This window comes from Trichechus manatus, unplaced genomic scaffold (genome assembly GCF_000243295.1).
Source record: "Trichechus manatus latirostris isolate Lorelei unplaced genomic scaffold, TriManLat1.0 scaffold00169, whole genome shotgun sequence".
NCBI classification, from domain to species: Eukaryota; Metazoa; Chordata; class Mammalia; order Sirenia; family Trichechidae; genus Trichechus; species Trichechus manatus.
This window is the reverse complement of record NW_004444105.1, coordinates 3,883,399-3,902,604: the sequence shown is the minus strand read 5'-3', so window position 1 is coordinate 3,902,604 and position 19,206 is coordinate 3,883,399. Positions and strand designations below refer to the sequence as shown.

Below are 19,206 nucleotides of genomic sequence, written 5' to 3'. Positions count from 1 at the left end.
ATAAAAATGTAATTTGAAATCTAAGTATAAACTGTTTTGTGAAAACACAAATCAAAAGGCTAGATTTCTCCTTTACCTGGCCTTAATCTGTTCTTATATTTGTCCAGTTTTGAGATATGCATGCCTCGAGCGTCAGTAATACTTGGTGGATTTTGCTAGTGTGGTTTTGATCTATAATTTTTGTCACAAACTTTGCCAATGCACCCGCCCCATAACATTACTTATAGAGTTTTTGTCAGAAGAAATGAAAATACAAATAGTATTAAGAGAATAGGCATTCTCTCCCAGCAACCACGTTCTTTGATCTGTGAGCCTCTGTTAAAGCCAGTCCAAATAACCTTCATTTAATGTCCCAATCGATCATGTTTTAATTTATTCTTTCCATATATTAATGGAAGAAGTTATAGCTTACAAACAACCTATTTAATGACTAAAGCTACATACATGAAATCACTAATCACATCTTTCTTCAACAGCAAAGCATTTTTCAAACCCACTGATATTTCCAAGCCGATTGCCTAGTGCAGGCGCCCACACACAGAGCCCTTGCCGTGCCAGCTCTTACAGCTACGGTCAGTGTAGTGAAGACACCCACATAGCAGCAGCTGCTGCCATCCTGAACCTTTCCACCCGCTGCAGGGAAGCTGCCGAGATCCTCTCCAACAAACCGCAGTGTCTGTCTGCCAAGGTAGGCCCGTCCAAGAATCCAGAGGGGGGCCAGCTACTGAGCCGTGAGAGTAAACTGCCTTCATGTTCACAGCCACATTCACCCATACTCATCACCCTTCCCCAGAAAGCACGTCCCTCTCCCTGTCCTAGGAAGAGTCAGAGGAACACTGGTGGTGATGAGCTTGGGTCCACTGATAAAGAATGGAAGGCTGTGTGCATTTTTCTGTGGCTCTTCTTGGAGGTGGTATACCAAAGCTTGAGGAGGAGTAAGTTATGGAGACTGACTGGGGAGAGTTCACTGAATTCAAACGTATTTTTGTTATGGGGAGTTTAGTACATAAGAAGAGAATTGCAATGAAAATAAATTTCAATAAGGAAGCTTTTTGTTGTCTACAAATCAAAGATGGTAAGAATGGTTTGATTAAATGTGACTTGTAAAACATTTGCAAAAGTGACTCATGGAATTTTACTATTGCCCATGTTGCTACTGTATATTGTAAGGTAGTCTAAATTGCTGTGGTATTCTGAGAGTACACATAGTAAAACCTTGATAAATAAAATAGAGAGGGTCTGGTTTGAGGGCGTGAGTACTCAGGGTATCCAAATTGAAAACCACATTCTGCGAAGTTTATGAAACATTTCTACAGCCCATAAGATTGTTCACATTTCTCTAATAACTCTCCTTTCCAGCTACCAATGAGAAGTACACATGCATGCTGATAATACTCTATGAAAACAAAAACAAGAATCCCCCTTGCCTTGCCTTTTGACAGTGACAGTTTATCATGCAACAGAGTAGCAGTCACCACCAGGAGGCTGTCAGAGTTGCTCGGCCATTTGCTCCTGCAGCCTCTGCAGCCAGTGACTCCTGTCTTCATGTTGACACAAAGGGCTTCAGTTAAAAAATAAACGTTTTCCAAAATTGATGGCTGAGGCCAGCAGAAGTAAAATGCCCAGATGTGTTTTAAATGAGTGTTACCCTTGCTTTCAATGGAAAGTTCACTGGGTTAAACTCTATCTTTGAAACTCAGGTGATAAAAGTATATTGCTCTTTTCTTAAGCCCAGCCCTGACCCACCGTGTGATCAGCTGTTCACCTGGGCCCATGTGCCAGAGCTTCAGGAGAGTGGGCAGCACGATGCTACAGAGCGTTTGACAGAGGAAGCAGAATTAGCTTCTGGACAAAGCAGAGCCAAATAAACCCCAGGAAGAGTTGGTGGCCAAAAACCACTCACAAACAATTTCTAAACAAATAAGATTGTTACACAAAGAAAAATACACCTTCTAAAAATCTAAAGAAAATACCAAGCTGTTCAAATTCAAAGTAATCCAAATTAGAAGTTGTTTATATAAATGAATAATTTGGGGAATTTTAAAAAGCAACTTTAGTTATTTTTAAATTCCTTTTTTAAACTTGAATTTCTCTGTTTTAAAGAACATTCTAATACGCAGCTAATTGAAGAAATACTGGAATATCTTCCTTCTAAGTGCATTATTACTTTTGTTGGTTAGTCTGTCCTGTAAGAGTAAAGTGGCCAATATTATAATCATAGATACTACTTAAGTGAAGAGCAAGTGGCTCTGTAATGACTGCTTCCCACCTGCAAGTGGGGGCATTGTTTTGTTCCCCAGAATTCTGCCTTTAACCTTGAGATTCTCTATAATCTATTAAGTACTGAATGAATTAGATAAAGATGACTGCAACCTGAGGATTTTTTTCTTTCTCAATATATATTCCTTTCTTCTTAAAACACCATTTCTGGTCAGAAAAGTAACTGTTAAATCCACACATTTTAAAAAATCAAACAACCCACTTTCTACACACACTCTCCCTCTCCTCCCAGATGCTTGCTTGGTGAAGGACACGGCACACAAGGGTGAGGAGACTCTCTCCGGCCTTGTCCCATCTGCCATGCTGACAACTGAGCTTTCGTTTTAGAAGCCACACAATTGATGTGATGATGATGTAAGAGACAGAAAGTGTCCAGACTGATTTTTTTTAATGTGTTTGTTATGCTGGTGATTATAGAAATTATTTTCCCATGACAATTGTCTCATTTTACACAGTGGTTACTAAAATGAGATAAATATATGGAGCCCTGCAATGTTGCTCTGTGCAGTATCCTTTCTCCGGGGTGTGCGCCAACACACATACACACTTGCACACAACTTCAACAATTTGCTGACTTCTGTCCTAGTTGAATCTTACTTTCTGAATATAGCGGAGAGTAGCATAAATTCCTGAAACAAGAAAAAAATAATAATTATGTTAGCAAAAGTGAGAAAAAGCCCAGTAATTAAACCTGAAATACAACCTCTGGACAAACAGTGCCCAGTGAAGGCCTTTTCTGTGTCCAGCACTGTGTTTACTCTGTGCCTTTAGCTATCGTTGATAAAGTATAAACAGCCTTCTCTTCCACATTCAGTGCTAGCCTAATTCTCTTTCTACTTCTTAAGTCTAAGAAGGATTAGCTCTTTCTTCCATGTCAGGTTGTTACTACGTTTATTTCTGACAGTCCCGATCCCTTGAGGAGGTGCTGATGTACAGCTTTTCCCCCTCTCCTGACTCCTATAGCTGAGAACTTTTAATGTATGAAAGAGACATACCAGCAAATGGACTTATGTTTGTATCACCCAAAATGACTTTAAGTGTCAAAGTGCCCAGGCTGAAGATTCAATTCAGTCATGGCCCTTCCTTAAGTGAATTTACGGACAAGCAAGACAAAAGAAGCCACCTTTTGGTAGCTATACCTTGGGTTTGTGCCAAGAGAGGGGCAGAGTTTGCAGAGACATGATTCCTGACATTCTGGGAACTGTGGCTGGCTCTGCAGAGTTTGACCAGAGCATAGTGAGGGCAGATTTCTTATTTTCCTTCTGCCCCCATCCAGCCCTTGCTTTTATGTAATGCTGTTGTTGTTAGATACTCTGGAGTTTATTGTGACTCATGGTGACCCCATGTGTGCAGACTAGAACCGTTCCATAGGGAACAGTCTCCAAGGCTGTGACCTTTCAGAGGGGCCCTGGTGGCACAGTGGTTAAGTGCTCAGCTACTAACCAGAAGGTCAGCAGTTCAAACCTACCAGCTGCTCTGTGGGAGAAAGATATGGCAGTCTGCTTCTGTAAAGATTACAACCTTGGAAACCCTATGGGAACGGTTCTCGGTGGCACTAGGTTTAGTTTGGGTTGGGTTGGACCTTTCAGCAGCAGATCGCCAGGCCTGTCTCCTCAGGGGCTTCTGGGTGGGTTTGAATCACCATCCTTTCCACTAATAGTCAAGTGCTTAATTGTCTGTGCCACCTAGGCACTGCATTTTATGTAATGAGCATCTCTTAACTTGCATACAGAACCCAACAGGAGAACAAATAACAGATAATACCGTCACCAGTGAACATTACGTTTTTAATATCAAGCCAAGGGACTAACCTTGATATTTGCTTTCAACTTCACTGAGGCTAACACAGACTTTTCATGCTATGTGCAAGTTCACAACTGACCCCAAGTTTAGAGAGAGATGTGAATCAGTGATTTGCAAAGATCACTACTCCCGTGGAAGATAATGGGATCAGAGATTGTTTTCAGAGGGGCAGGAGGACTTTAAGTTCCTACCAGCTCTAAAAATAATGATGGAAGATATGGATATTCCAAAATGTTCTTCTCTTTCCAAAGTTCCTTAGGACCAAGCACCTGTCTACCTGACACAAGACACTTCCCTCCTGTGCTGCCCTCCAAACCTGAAGGGATGCTGTTGTCACAGGCCCATTCAGTCACAAGCATCTGTGAAGCAGGTACACGGCAGGTTCTGTGCAGAGGATATTAGTATTCTTTTTAACATTGCCGATCACTGCACAAATTAGTTCATCCTATCCTGAAAGTAGGAGTATTTTTAAAAATTAGTTATTTGTTAAAATACAACCTAGTATGTATATAACTCGTATTCCCACCACCAAAATCACCTCAAAGTATCTCTCTGAGGAATCAAGTCAGAATTAAAAATTAGCAATATCACTACTTAGCAGATATCATAATGGTTAGAGATAATTTGTTTGAAGTATTAGCTCTCTCTTGATTCCAGTACTTCATTGCTTCTAAGATACAGGGAATATTCTCCGTTTTAATTTTAAATTAATGTAGATTGTAAACTATACATGGAGCACAGCTGCCAGTGACTGCCCTTGGGCCTGGTGACTTGCTCCTGATTTGAGCACACAGGGCATGCTCTCACATGGGCATGAGTCAAGCAGTCCTGGGGCATCAGTATGCCCAGAGCATCCCCATCCCTGCTGAGAGCAGCGCCTGCACATGGCAGATAAATGCTCCATTTTTCTTCCTTCCTCCCACTCTTATCAACAGAGGTAGGAACACACTTTGCAGTCTATCTTTATCCCGATCTCTGCGGCTTGCCAAGCATTCTGTTGTTTGTTTTGGTGTTTTCCCCACCTGTTTAGACAAAATGGCATATGCATGCGTGCCTTAAAGAAAACAAAAAAAATGACACTTGCATAAAATGTTTAAAGTTCAAAGTCTGTTTTGTGCTTGAACGAGGCCTAGAAACAACATGATGTCACCTCACCATTCTTTCTGCCTAATAGGAGAAATAGCCTGGTGGCTGTCTGTGTGATTAGGATCCAGATGCAGCATTTTTCAGTAGCTTTGACATCGAATGGCTCACAGCAGATATTGTGAGTAAAATGTAAGGAGGGTCTTTGGTCAGGTATCACAAGGAAGCAATTGACCTCCGTGTGGAGAAACGTCATATTTAGTAGTGGGCTCTTTACTCCTCCCACCAATATGGTAACTGAAAGGAGCCCTGGTGGCAGAATGGTTGGTTAAGCACTCTGCTGCTAACAGAAGGGTCAGAAGTTCGAACCCACAAGTGGCTCTGTAGGACAAAGATGTGGCAGTATGCATCTGTAAAGACTACAGCCTTAGAAACCCTCTGGGGCAGTTCTACTCTGTCCTATAGGGTTGCTATGAATTGCAGGGGCAGATTGTTCAATAGGTAAGGTAAGCACGGTGCTTACCTTGCTTACCAGATCATCTGTAGTGAACAACTTCACTACAGATTAGTAAGTAAGCACAAGTAGGCCCGTGCTTACCATGCTTTCTAGGTCATCCATCCCTGTCAGGGATTGTAAATTTGAAAAGAGGCTTTGATCCTGTAGGAGCGTGCTGTGGGCTTGGGAGAGAGACAGAAACCAGCCATACCTAGAAGCAGACTCTTTGATGTGGTGAAAAAATGTGAAACTGTTCACTACAGATGATCTGGTAAGCAAGGTAAGCACCGTGCTTACCTTGCCTATTGGATAATCTGACCTTGATGAGTCAAAACTCGAATCAAATTATTAGTACTAGGTGTCATTTATTTAACACCTACTATGTGTCAGATGGGGCCATGGTGGCGTAGCTGTTAAGAGCTACAGCTGTTAACCAAAAGGTTGTCAGTTTGAACCCACCAGCCACTCCTTGAGAACCCTATGGGGCAGTTCTTCTCTGTCCTTTATGGTCACTATGATGTGGAATCGACTCCATGGCAATGGGTTTGGTTTGGGTTTGGATGTGTCAGACACCGTAAACAAGCACTTTGCCAGTATTAACTCTTTGCAATCCTTCTAGAAACTCTGTTACGCAGATATTATTATACAGTTTTGCAGAAGAAGAAACAGTTGCTCAGAAATATTAAATAATTTGCTTCTAGCGGCACAGCTATAACTGTTGGAATTGAAATTTCACTTCAAAGATTTTACCATTACATGGTATATAGACTGTCCACTCACCCAAGCATTTCCAGATATGTTTCCAAGTCCCAGACAAAGATTTTTGGGAAAGGGTTATAAATTTTGTATTACTTTTATACCTTGTATTAGTCACTTAGTTTTCCTCTGAATTCTATCATTCTATTTATGTTGAGTATATATATATATAAGGTTATACTCTCTTAATACTCAGTACTCAATTATTATTTGTTGTTGTTAGGTGCCGTCGAGTCCGTTCTGACTCATAGCAACCCTGTAGGACAGAGTAGAACTGCCCATAGAGTTTCCAAGGAGCGGCTGGTGGATTTTAACTGCTGACCTTTTGGTTAGCAGCTGAGCTCTTAACCACTATGCCACCCGGGCTCCGATTATTATTTAGTAAGAATAAAATATTTTCAACTCATTGGTTTGTTGTGAATACCCTGCCTACTTTGAAAACTTATTTAAGACAGCTTACAAAATAGAAAAAATTCCACCTCCCTAACAAAAACCCTGAAGTGAGAGTGGAAGAACATGTACCACTGAGTTCTTCACTTCCTCTGAGCCAAGTCATAAAGGAAAGACGGCAGCGGCCGTCATGCAGGAGTAGGAAGCTTGCCAAGTAAGAAAGCAATGTGGTCTTGTTTTATCAACGTTTTGACAGAAGTTTTACCATCAGGCCAGTTAAGGTAAAATTATAATTTTGTTTTTTCTTCATCACCATCTTTAAATGCATGATAATTTATAATTGTTGAAACAATGTAATGCTATCATTTGTCTGGAAAATATTAGAGAAAGCAGCCATACGTCTATCTTCTAAATACAACTACAGTGATTTTTGTATTTTCTATTTTGTTCTTCTTCAAAGAAAATGAATTTCTGTATGCTTTACATCATTGTAAGTATGAATGCCATGTGGTTTTCCTGCTTTCATTTATATACATATTTTCCATGTTGCTACATAGTTTTCATAATTATCATTCTATTTACTCTATAATGTTCCACTAACAAGATGTAGCATAATTTGATTAATCATTTCTCTGTTGGTGAGCATCTAAATAGTTTATCTTATAGTACAGGTAAGGATTATAATGCGTAATTATTTAAACTTCTAGTTTAATAATAATTCATAATATGTGTATTAAATTACTAAGAAATTTATTAAATTTCACTAAGAAGCTCCTGTATGCATAAAATAAACTTCCTGAAGGCAAGACCAAGGTATTTTTCAATTTTCTTTTTCCCCAAAACATAGTAACCTGAAAATGTCAAACACCCCTCAGAATTCTGTCTTTAACTTTGTTCTCCATGTTCTATTAATTAACAAAGCTGAATAATGAATCAGATAAAGATGACTATAATCTGAGTTTTTTGTTTTTTCCTTATCAGTGTGTATTCCTCTTTTCTTGAAACACATTTCTGGTCAGAAAAATTGACTATAAAATTGGCACACTTTTGAAAAATCAAATAGCTTATTTCCTGGATGTGTTCTCACTCTCCCTGTGGAGACTCTGTGCCCTGTGCAGTCTGTAAGCTTACTTCTCAGCAAGCTAATGAATAAATGACTTGTACATAACATCAGTAGATAGACATGGGACTCTGATGTCCTTACTATGTCAGAAAATGAATGAATTTGCCTAGGTTCGAAAAACATAAATTTTAGAAAACTTTAAAAACCAAAATAAGGATCTAAAAAAGCACTTTGAGAAATCAGGGTATTAGATGTCTAGGGGGAAAACATACCAGCTGTGGCTCAGTTTCCTACTTTGCTCCTGTGGCCTCTCCTGCCCCCTTTTGTACTGCCATTTAGAGTCTGAAGCACAGAGAGAAGTGATGTCTATTGATGCTGCTCTGAATAAAACTACATGTTGTAAACTTGCGCCTCTACAGGCAGGAAAGGCTTTCTCTGTCGCTGTGTGTAATTGTTGAGTGCATCTGTGCGCTCACTTGAAGCCCACCTGTGCCTGGCCACACAGAGTGCATAGCAAGCCTCCCTTGTCAGGTGCTCCCGGGGCAGCCAGCCTGGGTGCAAGAAGGAGGAAAGGCTCTTGTCACCACAGAGTGACAGTTTTTCAATCAAGTCATGATTACTCACGATGTATAATCATAACAATTCCTGAAATCTCTTAATATTTTTTAAAATTTACTATTTGGATTTTTTTCTGTAAAAAATGCAAATACATATTGGTATTGTCTTAGAGTAGTTGATATTTTTTTCAGTGTTAGAGAATCTGTACTATTTATGGGTTTTGCACTATAAAACTCTGCAGCCCAGTCACATGGCTTACTTTTCCTAAGCCATCTGTCACAGAGGTCTGGAATTTTATGTGAATATTGGTTGTGCAGTCTTAACCCAAGGTTTTTTTTGTTTTTTTTATGAAAAATGTCAGCAACTACAATATTTAGCATTTTACTTTACACTGGCCATTAAACTTGATTGCTATAGCTCTGCTTCATTGCTATAGTTACATATCAACACTGAAGCCAAAAATGTGAAGGTGTTCATAGCAGAGTATACTGTAATATCCTGGAGAGGGCACCTGGCACTGATATAGTTAATATTGTGGATTTTAGTAACTAAGGTTTATTAATGCTGGTATAAAAACATATCTGATATTATACAGATGGCATAAGATGTTGTGGTTTCTAAGTTATTATCCTGGATAAGCTGTACTGTCAAATTCAGGGCTTAAAACTATCATGGGAGATTAAACTATTTACTAAAAATGGACAAAAAGATTTTGGCCAAAGCATCTTAGTACAAACATATTAGAAGTATATTTACTTCCCACAAATATCATAAAGCATCTCTCTCTCTTAAACTGAGAGATTGAAAATATGAACTCTGCAGGTAAAACAAGTGAACAGAAGAGATGCTTTTATTTTCTAAATCAAGCGCAAGCAGCAAGCCCTTGGAACTTGGCCAGCGTGCCCATGCCATCAACGGCAACTGTTGGGAGGGGAGATATGTGTGGGAGAGTTAAAATAAATCCAGGGGAATAACTGGCTACCACAAGCTTTATGGATCTTGCTAACATATTCAAAGAATTCTACAGCTTTGCCAGTCAAAAGGGAAAAGTATAGAGAAATTGTTTAGAAGTTAATTATGAATTGTTGGATGATGGTGAAATACCAGAAAGATGTTCATTTGACCCAATTAGAAAAATGACAGCGTTATTACATGGCAATGTTTACAATTCCTGACCCCATCTAAGCCATCCTATAGCGCATATCACTTGGAATATGCAGATCTCATGGATAGTTTGTTAGGATTTGAACTAAAGACAGGTACTGTTCTTAAAAAAAAAAAAACTGGCAAAAGGTATTCCATAAGTGAACGTCATGAGATGGAATTAGTTTTAAGTCTGTATTAAGAACGTGGAAAATAATCCCCTTTATCCTGAAGCCCTCACGGTAGAACTTAAACCCAAACCATGGAGCTGCCAGCAAAGAGGCACCCAGAGTGAAGTATGATTTGCACTTTCTGGGTTTTTTTTTTTTTTTCCTCACATAATTTAACAAAGCTTTTCCACTTCAGATAACCTAGGGTAAAACTTTGCTTTTGTATTGATTTAATATTCCAGTAAAAATTCTCTTCCAGCTGGTTATTTTTGCGTATTTTTGATTTTAGATGATTATTGTGATTTGGTGGTTTGGCAAATTTTATTGTGTCTTTTGTTAAACTAAAGTGTTAATGCTTTAAATGATGAATTGGGAGTGATAATTCTGTAAACTAGAAAAGAAGGTTTAAAGCTAAACTTAAAAAAAAAAAATTAAACAGGCTTAACCAATACATTTACTGTTTGAAAACATCTTATTTATATTAAGCTTATTTTGTATAAACCCAGAAAGACAAAGCTTGCTAATGGGGCTGCTCTTAAAAGTCTGCTAAGAATTGAACATTAACCAATGCAAATCAGAAAGCTAGATTTAAAATCAGATATACTGACTTAAAAGCTTGCATTTAAAATTATCCCTTAAAAGCCTCACATGGCTAGGCTATAACTGCAAACTGCTGAAATGTTTTTCTGTTTCCTGTTGTATACCAGGGAGCCGAGATAGAAGTGGATGAAAATGGCACATTGGATTTAAGCATGAAAAAAAATCGAATCCTGGACAAGGCTACACCTCTAACTTCCTCTAATAATTCCATTGTGACTTCTTCCTCTTCCCCATTCAAAGCAAGCAGCCTTTTGGTCAATGCAGCCTTCTATCAGGCTCTCTGTGACCAAGAGGGCTGGGATACTCCTATCAACTATAGCAAAGCCCATGGAAAGACAGAGGAGAAAGAGGTATTGTTTTAATATGTCAATCAATAAGTTTAAGACAGAGCATGATTGCAGAGCATTACTAGATTTTTCCTCCTAAACTTTTTATTTTTATTTTTATTTTTTACACATTTCTGTTTAGACAAAATGTACCTCTGTGCCTTGTTTTAGATTTTGGTAAATAATTTTAAATTTCAGAAGAAATTTATAAACAAATCCTCCATTTCCTGTCACTTGCCTAAAATATCATGTCATTATAGTGACTTTTAAGTTTTTTTTATTTTGTTGTTGTTGAGAATATACACAGGAAACATAAGCCAATTCAACAGTTTCTACATGGATAATTCAGTGACATTGATTACATTCTTTGAGTTGTGCAACCATTCTCACTCTCCTTTTTGAGTTGTTCCTCCCCTATTAATAGTGAAATTTAACCCCATGAAGGTTGCAATTGTTTGTAGTGCACGAGAGATTACATCATCTCTCCCTTCAAGATACAGCAAACTGTAAGGGACACTGTGTCATTGGACATGGAAATGTTGGCTTGCCAGTTCTTTCTGAACCAGAGGGTCAATGAAGAAATAAATTCAGAGACAAGTAAGAATCTTCAAATTGTGTCAAATTCATTTTCTTGGTTTCATGGAGGAACTGTGTTAGCTTACATATGTATAGAGTCACCCTTTGAAGCTCTGGATCATGAATGTTGGATGTCTACCAATCCTGAAGTAAAGGAGATGCATTTGGGTATTTGATTATCTTGGAAATGGCTTGAGGGTAGTAAGGAAGCTCCACTTTAATTTCAACCCTGAAAGCCAGGTGCTTGGATGCACAGGAATTCCTTTAGCTCTCATCTCCTAGTTTGAGCTGCCTGACTTGGCCTAAGTAGCCATGGACTACTTAGTGTCATTCAAAAGAATTGGTGGCCAGCGCCTTTCACTGTTTAGACTCTATCATTGCAAATGTAACCCTAGTTATTACAATAATTGATCCTCTTTTGCTGTTGATCAGGAAGATGGCTGCATTATTGTTGCTGATGAATCAGCCAGTTGTCTATATTGTTAAAGAACTGAGATAACCATTCTCTGTAGAAGTGTGCACCACCTTTTTCAGCTTTTTAGAAGTTCAGAGACTTTGAAGACCAATTTGAGTCTAGCACATGAACACCTCAGAGCATAAGTCAACATAAACAGTAGTGTGTGATGTGATCACAAGAGTAGGTTGTTCCCAATTCTCCCTTCCTTCCTTCATTACATCTTCACATGTGCCAGGTAGCAAGATAGACAGCTTTGAACAGGACATGCCTCCACCCTGCGTGTGCACAGAACCTAGTAGGAGGACTGACATGTAAACAAACGCACTGGTGAACGGAGGAGGATAAGCTGGTACACAGCATAGAGATGAAGGAGTGGAGTGGCTGGGATGGTTCCCTGGAAGAAATTTGCTATGATCAGAGCCAGCTTTCTGCATCACTGCCCCTCATACAGTCAGTTGGAAGGATGAGGGTAATTCACATATCAGCCTGATTAAACTTCTACCATGCTGGTCATAGCCATTAATTCTGCTTGACTTTGTTAATTCACCTAAAGTATTTAGAGGTGTTTTGAATTAAAAATTAAAAAAATAAAAGCCATTTTAGAAGGACTCTTTATTAAAATAATACGTTTGACTACAATAAATGTAAAACTGCCATCTACAAAGTATAAAAAGCTAGTTTACCAAAAGTGATGGCCATGAGCTGGTCAATGCGTGCCTCTTCCTTCTATCACCATCTCCATTGTCATTGCAGTTTTATGAAAGAATAGAAGTTACAGCTAACCTCCAACTTCACAACTTGTTTGAAAGCAGGAAGTAAGGAGCAAATTAGGACATGGGTAGATTGTTTGGAGGTACTATCACAGTGCCATCAAGACTGCTGATTCAATCCCACTACATCCAGATTGACTTTAGAAAAGGGCATCCCATTCATTCACGAAAAGACTTAATCCCCAGCAAGCCAATTTCAGATCATCAGACCATGACATGCTGCACCCCGTACCACTAAAGGAAAGCATAGATGAGTCACAAGATCTGTCAATGTGGATTCAGTAAAAGTCATCATGTTATATGAAGGACAGTGCTTTACAGAGCAATTAAAACGCAACCCCTGCTCATGGATGACTTGTGTGAGGACAAAAATCCAAAAATGTTCCAGTTTCTGGGGGTTATCTCAATGCCATGTGCAGAGAGGGGCTTATGCTTTTTGTCACCATCTATATGACTGTGTAGTAAATGGGCATGGATAATGCATTCATGGGAATTTTTCTTTATATTTCTTCTCATTGTCAGACATAGGATCGAATCTTGAGCAGTCATGATACAAATTTGCATCAAATGAGTTCTCATTTTCATTTAAGGTCCCTTGTATTATCTTAGAAGCCCTGGTGGCACAGTGGTTAAAGCATTCAGCTGCTAACCAAAAGGTCAGCAGTTCAAACCCACTAGCCACTTAGTAGGTGAAAGATGTAGCAGTCTCCTTCCGTAAAGATTTACAGCCTTGGAAACTCAATAGCGCAGTTCTGCTCTGTCCTATAGGGTTGCTATGAGTCAGAATCGACTCAGCAGCAGTGGGTTTTTGGTGTTTTATATTATCTGACATTGGTTATGACTATGTACCCTTAGCAATGATGTCAACATTGCACCCTTTATATTCTGAGATCTCTCTCCCATTTGAGGGTCTATTAAGTTCCTCAGGGATTTATTTGGCTATGTATCTTATCACCCAGATAGCCAAAAAATGACATCTCATAGCAAATATTTTAATCTTTCCAATTTTATTTTTTACATAATTCTAAAAATGATAGGCTTCACCTTGGAAATTTTATAGATAAAACCTACTATTTGGAGTATGTTTTTATCTAATGCTGATATATCTGTGACAGTGTTTTATTTTCCCAGAAAATTCACCGAAAAGTGGATTTCTTTAGTTTTACCCTCTTTTGAGAGCGGCTTAAGGTCGAACAACACAATCTTTTACTGTTACAATTTTCAACCTAAGTATTCTGAAATCTGGAATTTAGAGGCCATATGGGAACAACTAAGAGGACTTTGAAGATGCCCAGTGAACACTTGGAGTCAAAGTGTTTGCCTTAGGTTTGAGTTGACAACATATTTTTGTAAGCTTAATGCTCATTGTTGCAGCTATCTGAACATGGTTAAGTCATTGCCTGGGGAAGAAGCTACAACTAATGGGGACACAGACAAAACTGTTCTGAATCACTGTAACTCCTTCACGTGGTTTCTCACCCCTTGTTCTTTGTTCCCCCATATGTGCCAAGGTAATCTACCTGGTATTTTTCACATCCTGTTCTGAATTTTGAAAATGAGAAATGGGATAGTTGATAAATACTATTTTGAAACAGTAGATTATATTCAATGCCCTCATTGAGAAGGTATCAGACAAATGTCATGGACAACAAAAATAAAGATAAGGTATCTTTATATACAGTGTCTTGATTCGTTATCCTAACAATTCTGTGAGGCAAGATTTTCATCATCTTTTTAAAGGAGAAAATTGAGGCTTAGGGAAGTGAAGTTGCTGGTCCTTGGTCATATAGCAATTAAATGATGGGTCTTGGCTTCCCAGAAGCAAAAAAAAAACAAACCGGGCGGGGAGAGGAGAGGGGAAAAGTGAGGGAGAGAAAAGAAAAATACATTTAAAAATGGAGACATCTAGGAAACATTGAGAGAAATTAGAAGAAGAAGAGAGAATAATGAAGAAATTGTGTGTGGCAAGGTGTGGTGGAGGTGACAGTTGTCAAAGGTGCATCTTAGGGCAGCAGGAAGAAGCTTCTGGAGCGCAGGTCTCCAGGGGACTGGCTGACTGTGGTCTCTCTCCAATGGGTTTTATTGGTGTAGCTGCACATGGCCCCAAACACTGTTTTGATAATGTTTGAAGACTGGAATTAGGGCTGTGCCTTTTCCCACATTCCCACTCTTCTTTGACACCTCCTTCCTTCTCCCCAACACCCCACAACAACACTCACACGTACACACACACCACCAGAAATTAAGTAATTATTTCTAATTCATTGTTATCTAGTTCATATGCACAACAGTTGCTTAATTTTGATGGTAGTTTTCAGAAAATATTGTCTGTCTCAGTGAAATAGCTTGTCCAGATGCCCCCTAAAAATTTTTCTGAACCTGGAAAAAACTCAAAATCTCTTGAAAGGAAAGTGCTGAGAAATAACTAGAGCCGTCAGTTTCATTCAACTGTCAGTTCTCCAAAGATTTTCAGGGCTTTAAATGTTAAAAGTGCCAGATGCTATTATCTGTTATTCATGTTACCATTATGTTCTGATCTTTACTGAAATCAGTATAAACTTCCATCTGTAGATTAAAGGAACTTCATTGCATGCATGTACTCTCCAAACACCACATGTATATACCGCATTCCCTTTTAAACATCCACAGGATCAAATTATGATTTTTTAAATGATAATTTAAATTTTGAAAAAAATTCATACAAATGCTGTTGATTTATTTTATACTGGCTGCTATTTAGGATTTTATCCAGTATGAATGCTTCTGTAAAAAATCTAATCCAAGAATTCTAGCTGTAGCTACGTATACATATATATATATATACACATATATATACACACACATATATATATTCCAGATTTCAAGAAGTAGTATTTTGACAAAAGGCAAAAAGACAATTATTTTATAATGCAGTTGTATGCATAAAACTTTGTGGCTTAAAAGAAGTTACAAGCTAAGTCAAATTCATAAAATTATTCTGTTAAAATATTAGCACATATTACTATACCAAATAGAATGCTATACATTCTGCAACCTTATTTTTGTATGCATAGTATTCAAATAGCAATTTAAACCTTCGTAACTGATAATTTCTGTCAAAAGCCCCATTTTCTTGCCTTCCATAATGTATACATTCAGCAGTAGAACAATAGCAGGTGACCTTTCTTGTTCAACTATAATGTGCATGCCTTCAACTATAATATGCAAGTCCTTAACTTTCTCATAAAGAAAATAATAAAATGCCTTTTTGCTTCATGCCATTTAGTAAAGAATTCAACATGTCAACAGCAAAACTGAGACAATATCAGATTTAGCATTTATCTCAACTTTCCAAAAGCAAAGAAATTTATAAATTAAAGTGAAAACTAGTACCCAGTGGAATCCAGATAGCACCAAATGGAGTGAGTGATGTTACTGTCAGGTGTAAGGCCTTAAAGTTAGGAATTGTTTCATTTTAGCCATATATATCCATCAAACTTCAAAAAGTTCAGAGTCATTTATCTACTTTAGAGTTCATGGAGGCACCATTAAAACAGCACTTCTCTTTCTATCTTAGAGTGCAACTGTTATCAAGCTCACATTTCTTTTTATTGTTGTAGTTACAACAATAAAAAGTTGAAAGTTTACAATTCAAGTCAATCTCTCATACAAAAATTTATACATACACTGTTATGTGACCCCAGTTACTCTCCCTATACTGTGACAGCACACTCCTCCTTTCCACCCCTGACTTCCTGCATCTATTCAACCAGCTCCTAACCCTCTCCGCCTTCTCATCTCCCCTCCGGACAGAAGCTGCTCTTTTAGTCTCATGTATCTACTTGAGCTAAGAAGCACACTCTTCACGAGTATCATTTTAAGTCCCACAGCCCAGTCCAATCTTTGTCTGAAGAGTTGGCCTCAGGAATTTTTAGTTCTGGGTTGATAGACAGTCTGGGGGCCATGCTTTCTGGAGTTCCTCCGGTCTTAGTCAGACCATTAAGTCTAGTCTTTTTACTACAATTTGAGTTCTGCATCCCACCCTTCCCCCGCTCCATCAGGGACTCTCTGTTGTGTTCCCTGTCAGAGCAGTCATTGGTGACAGGCAGGCACCATCCAGTTCTTCTGGTCTCAGGCCGATGAAATCTCTGGTCTATGTGGCCCTTTCTGTCACTTGGGCTAATACTTCATTGTGTATTTGGTGTTCTTCATTCTTCTTTACTCCAGGTGGTTGGGACCAATTGATGCATCTTAGATGGCCGCTTGCTAGCTTTTAAGACCCCAGACACCACTCACCAAAGTAGGATGCAAAACACTTTCTTAATAAACTTTGTTATGCCAATTGACCTAGGTGTCCCCTGAAAATATGGTCCCCAGACCCTCGTCCCTGTTACTTTGTCTCTTGAAGTGTTTGATTGCATTCAGGAAAACTTCTTAGCTTAGGGTTAGTCCAGTTGTGCTGTCCTTCCCTTCACCTAAGATAATTCTTATCTGCTATCTAGTTACTGAATAACCTTCACCCTCCCTCCCCAGCCTTGTAACCATCAAAGAATATTTTCTTCTGTGTTTAAACTTTTTTGTGAGTTCTTATAACAGTAGTCTTATACAATATTTACCCTTCTGTGACTGACTAAATTCACTCAGCATAACACCCTCCAGATTCTTCTGTGTTATAAGATTTTTCACTGCTTCATCATTGTTCTTTACTATTGCATACTATTCCATTGTGTGAATATACCATAATTTGTTTATCCATTCATCCGTCGATAGGCACCTAGGTTGTTTCCATCTTTTTGCTATCTTGAACAGTGCTGCAATGAACATGGGTGAGCATATATCTATTTGTGTGATGGCTCTTATTTCTCTAGGATATATTCCAAGGAGCAGGATAGCTAGATCGTATGGTACTTCTATTTCTAGCTTTTTAAAGAAGCGCCAAATCGATTTTCAAAGTGGTTGTACCATTTTACATTCCCACCAACAGCGTATAAGTGTTCCAGTCTCTCCACAACCTCTCTAGCATTTATTATTTTGTGTTTTTTTGGATTAATGCTAGCCTTGTTGGAATGAGATGATATCTCATTGTAGTTTTGATTTGCATTTCTCAATGGCTAATGATCATAAACATTTCTTCATGTGTCTGTTAGCCACCTGAATGTTTTCTTTGGTGAAGTGCCTGTTCGTATCCTTTGCCCATTTTTTAATTAGATTATTTGTCTTTTTTGTTGCTGAGGTTTTGCAGTATCTTGTAGATTGTAGATATTAGATGCTGATCAGATTTGTGGTAGCCAAACATTTTTGCCCGGTCTGTAGGTTGTCTTTTGACTCTTTTGGTGAAGTCTTTTGATGAGCGTAAGTGTTTGATTTTTAGGAGCTCCCATTTATCTAGTCTCTCTTCTGGTGCTTGTGCATTGTTACTTATGGTTCCTATTGTGTTTATGCCATGTATTAGGGCTCCTCGTGTTGTCCCTAATTTTTCTTCCATGATCTTTACCATTTTAGATTTTACATTTAGGTCTTTGACCCATTTGAGTTTGTTTTTGTGTACGATGTGAGGTATGGGTCTTGTTTCAGTTTTTTGCAGATGGATATCCAGTTATGCCAGCACCATTTTTTAAAGAGACTGTCTTTTCCCCATTTAATGGACTTTGGGCCTTTGTCAAATATCAGCTGCTCATAGGTGGATGAATTTATGTCTGAATTCTCAATTCTGTTCCATTGGTCTATCTATCTGTTGTTGTACCCGTACCAGCCTGTTTTGACAGTATAATAGGTTCTAATAGTATAATAGGTAGCATGAGGCATCCCACTTTGTTCATCTTCTTGAATAATGCTTTACTTATACAGGGCCTCTTCCCTTTCCATATGAAGTTGGTGATTTGTTTCTCCATCTCATCAAAAAGTGTTGTTGGAATTTGGATCTGGATTGCATTGTATTTGTAGATCACTTTGGGTAGAATTGACAGTTCCACAATGTTGAGTCTTCCTATCCATGAGCAAGTATGTTTTTCCACTTGTGGAGGTCTCTTTTGGTTTCTTGCAGTAGTGTCTTGTAGTTTTCATTGTATAGGTCTTTTACTTCTCTGGTTAGATTTTTTATGAAGTATTTTATCTTCTTGGGGGCTATTGTAAATGGTAATGATTTGGTGATTTCCTCTTGGAAGTTCTCTTTGTTGGTGTAGAGGAATTCAACTGATTTTTGTATGTTTATCTTGTATCCTGACACTTTGCTGAAATCTTCCGTTAGTTCCAGTGGTTTTCTTTTGGCTTCTTTGGGGTTTTCTGTGTATAAAATCATATCATCTGCAAATAGAGACACTCTGAATTCTTCCCTACCAATTTGGATGCCCTTTATTTCTTTTTCTAGCCTAATTGCTCTAGCTAGGACCACCAGCACAGTGTTGAATAAGAGTGGTGATAAAGAGCATCCTTGTCTGGTTCCCTTTCTCAAGGGGAATGCTTTCAAGCTCTCTCCATTTAGGATGATGTTGGCTGTTGGCTTTGTGTAAAAGCCCTTTATTATGTTGACGAATTTACCTTCTATTCCTACTTTGTTAAGATTTTTTATCATGAATGGGTGTTGGACTTTGTCAAATGCCTTTTCTGCATTGATTGATAAGATCACATAGTTTTTGTCTTTTGTTTTATTAATGTGATGGATTACACTGATCATATTTCTAATGTTGAACCATCCCTGCATACCTGGTGTAAATCCCACTTTTTCCCGTTGAATTTTTTTTTTTTTTTTTTTTTTTT

General features: G+C 38.4%; 1 protein-coding gene across 4 annotated transcripts in view; it reads left to right on the top strand.

The window, feature by feature from the left end:
• Positions 1-19,206, top strand: part of ST18 (ST18 C2H2C-type zinc finger transcription factor) — an 85,370-nt gene that overhangs the window by 18,934 nt on the left and 47,230 nt on the right. For 2 of the 4 annotated variants that reach the window (XM_012558449.2, XM_023740954.1), the window contains 2 exons: positions 477-688; positions 10,450-10,692. In XM_012558449.2, the coding sequence (XP_012413903.1) occupies positions 477-688; positions 10,450-10,692 (455 nt within the window). The remainder of the gene's footprint in view (positions 1-476; positions 689-10,449; positions 10,693-19,206) is intronic. The other 2 variants (XM_023740956.1, XM_023740955.1) reach the window with 1 other exon arrangement.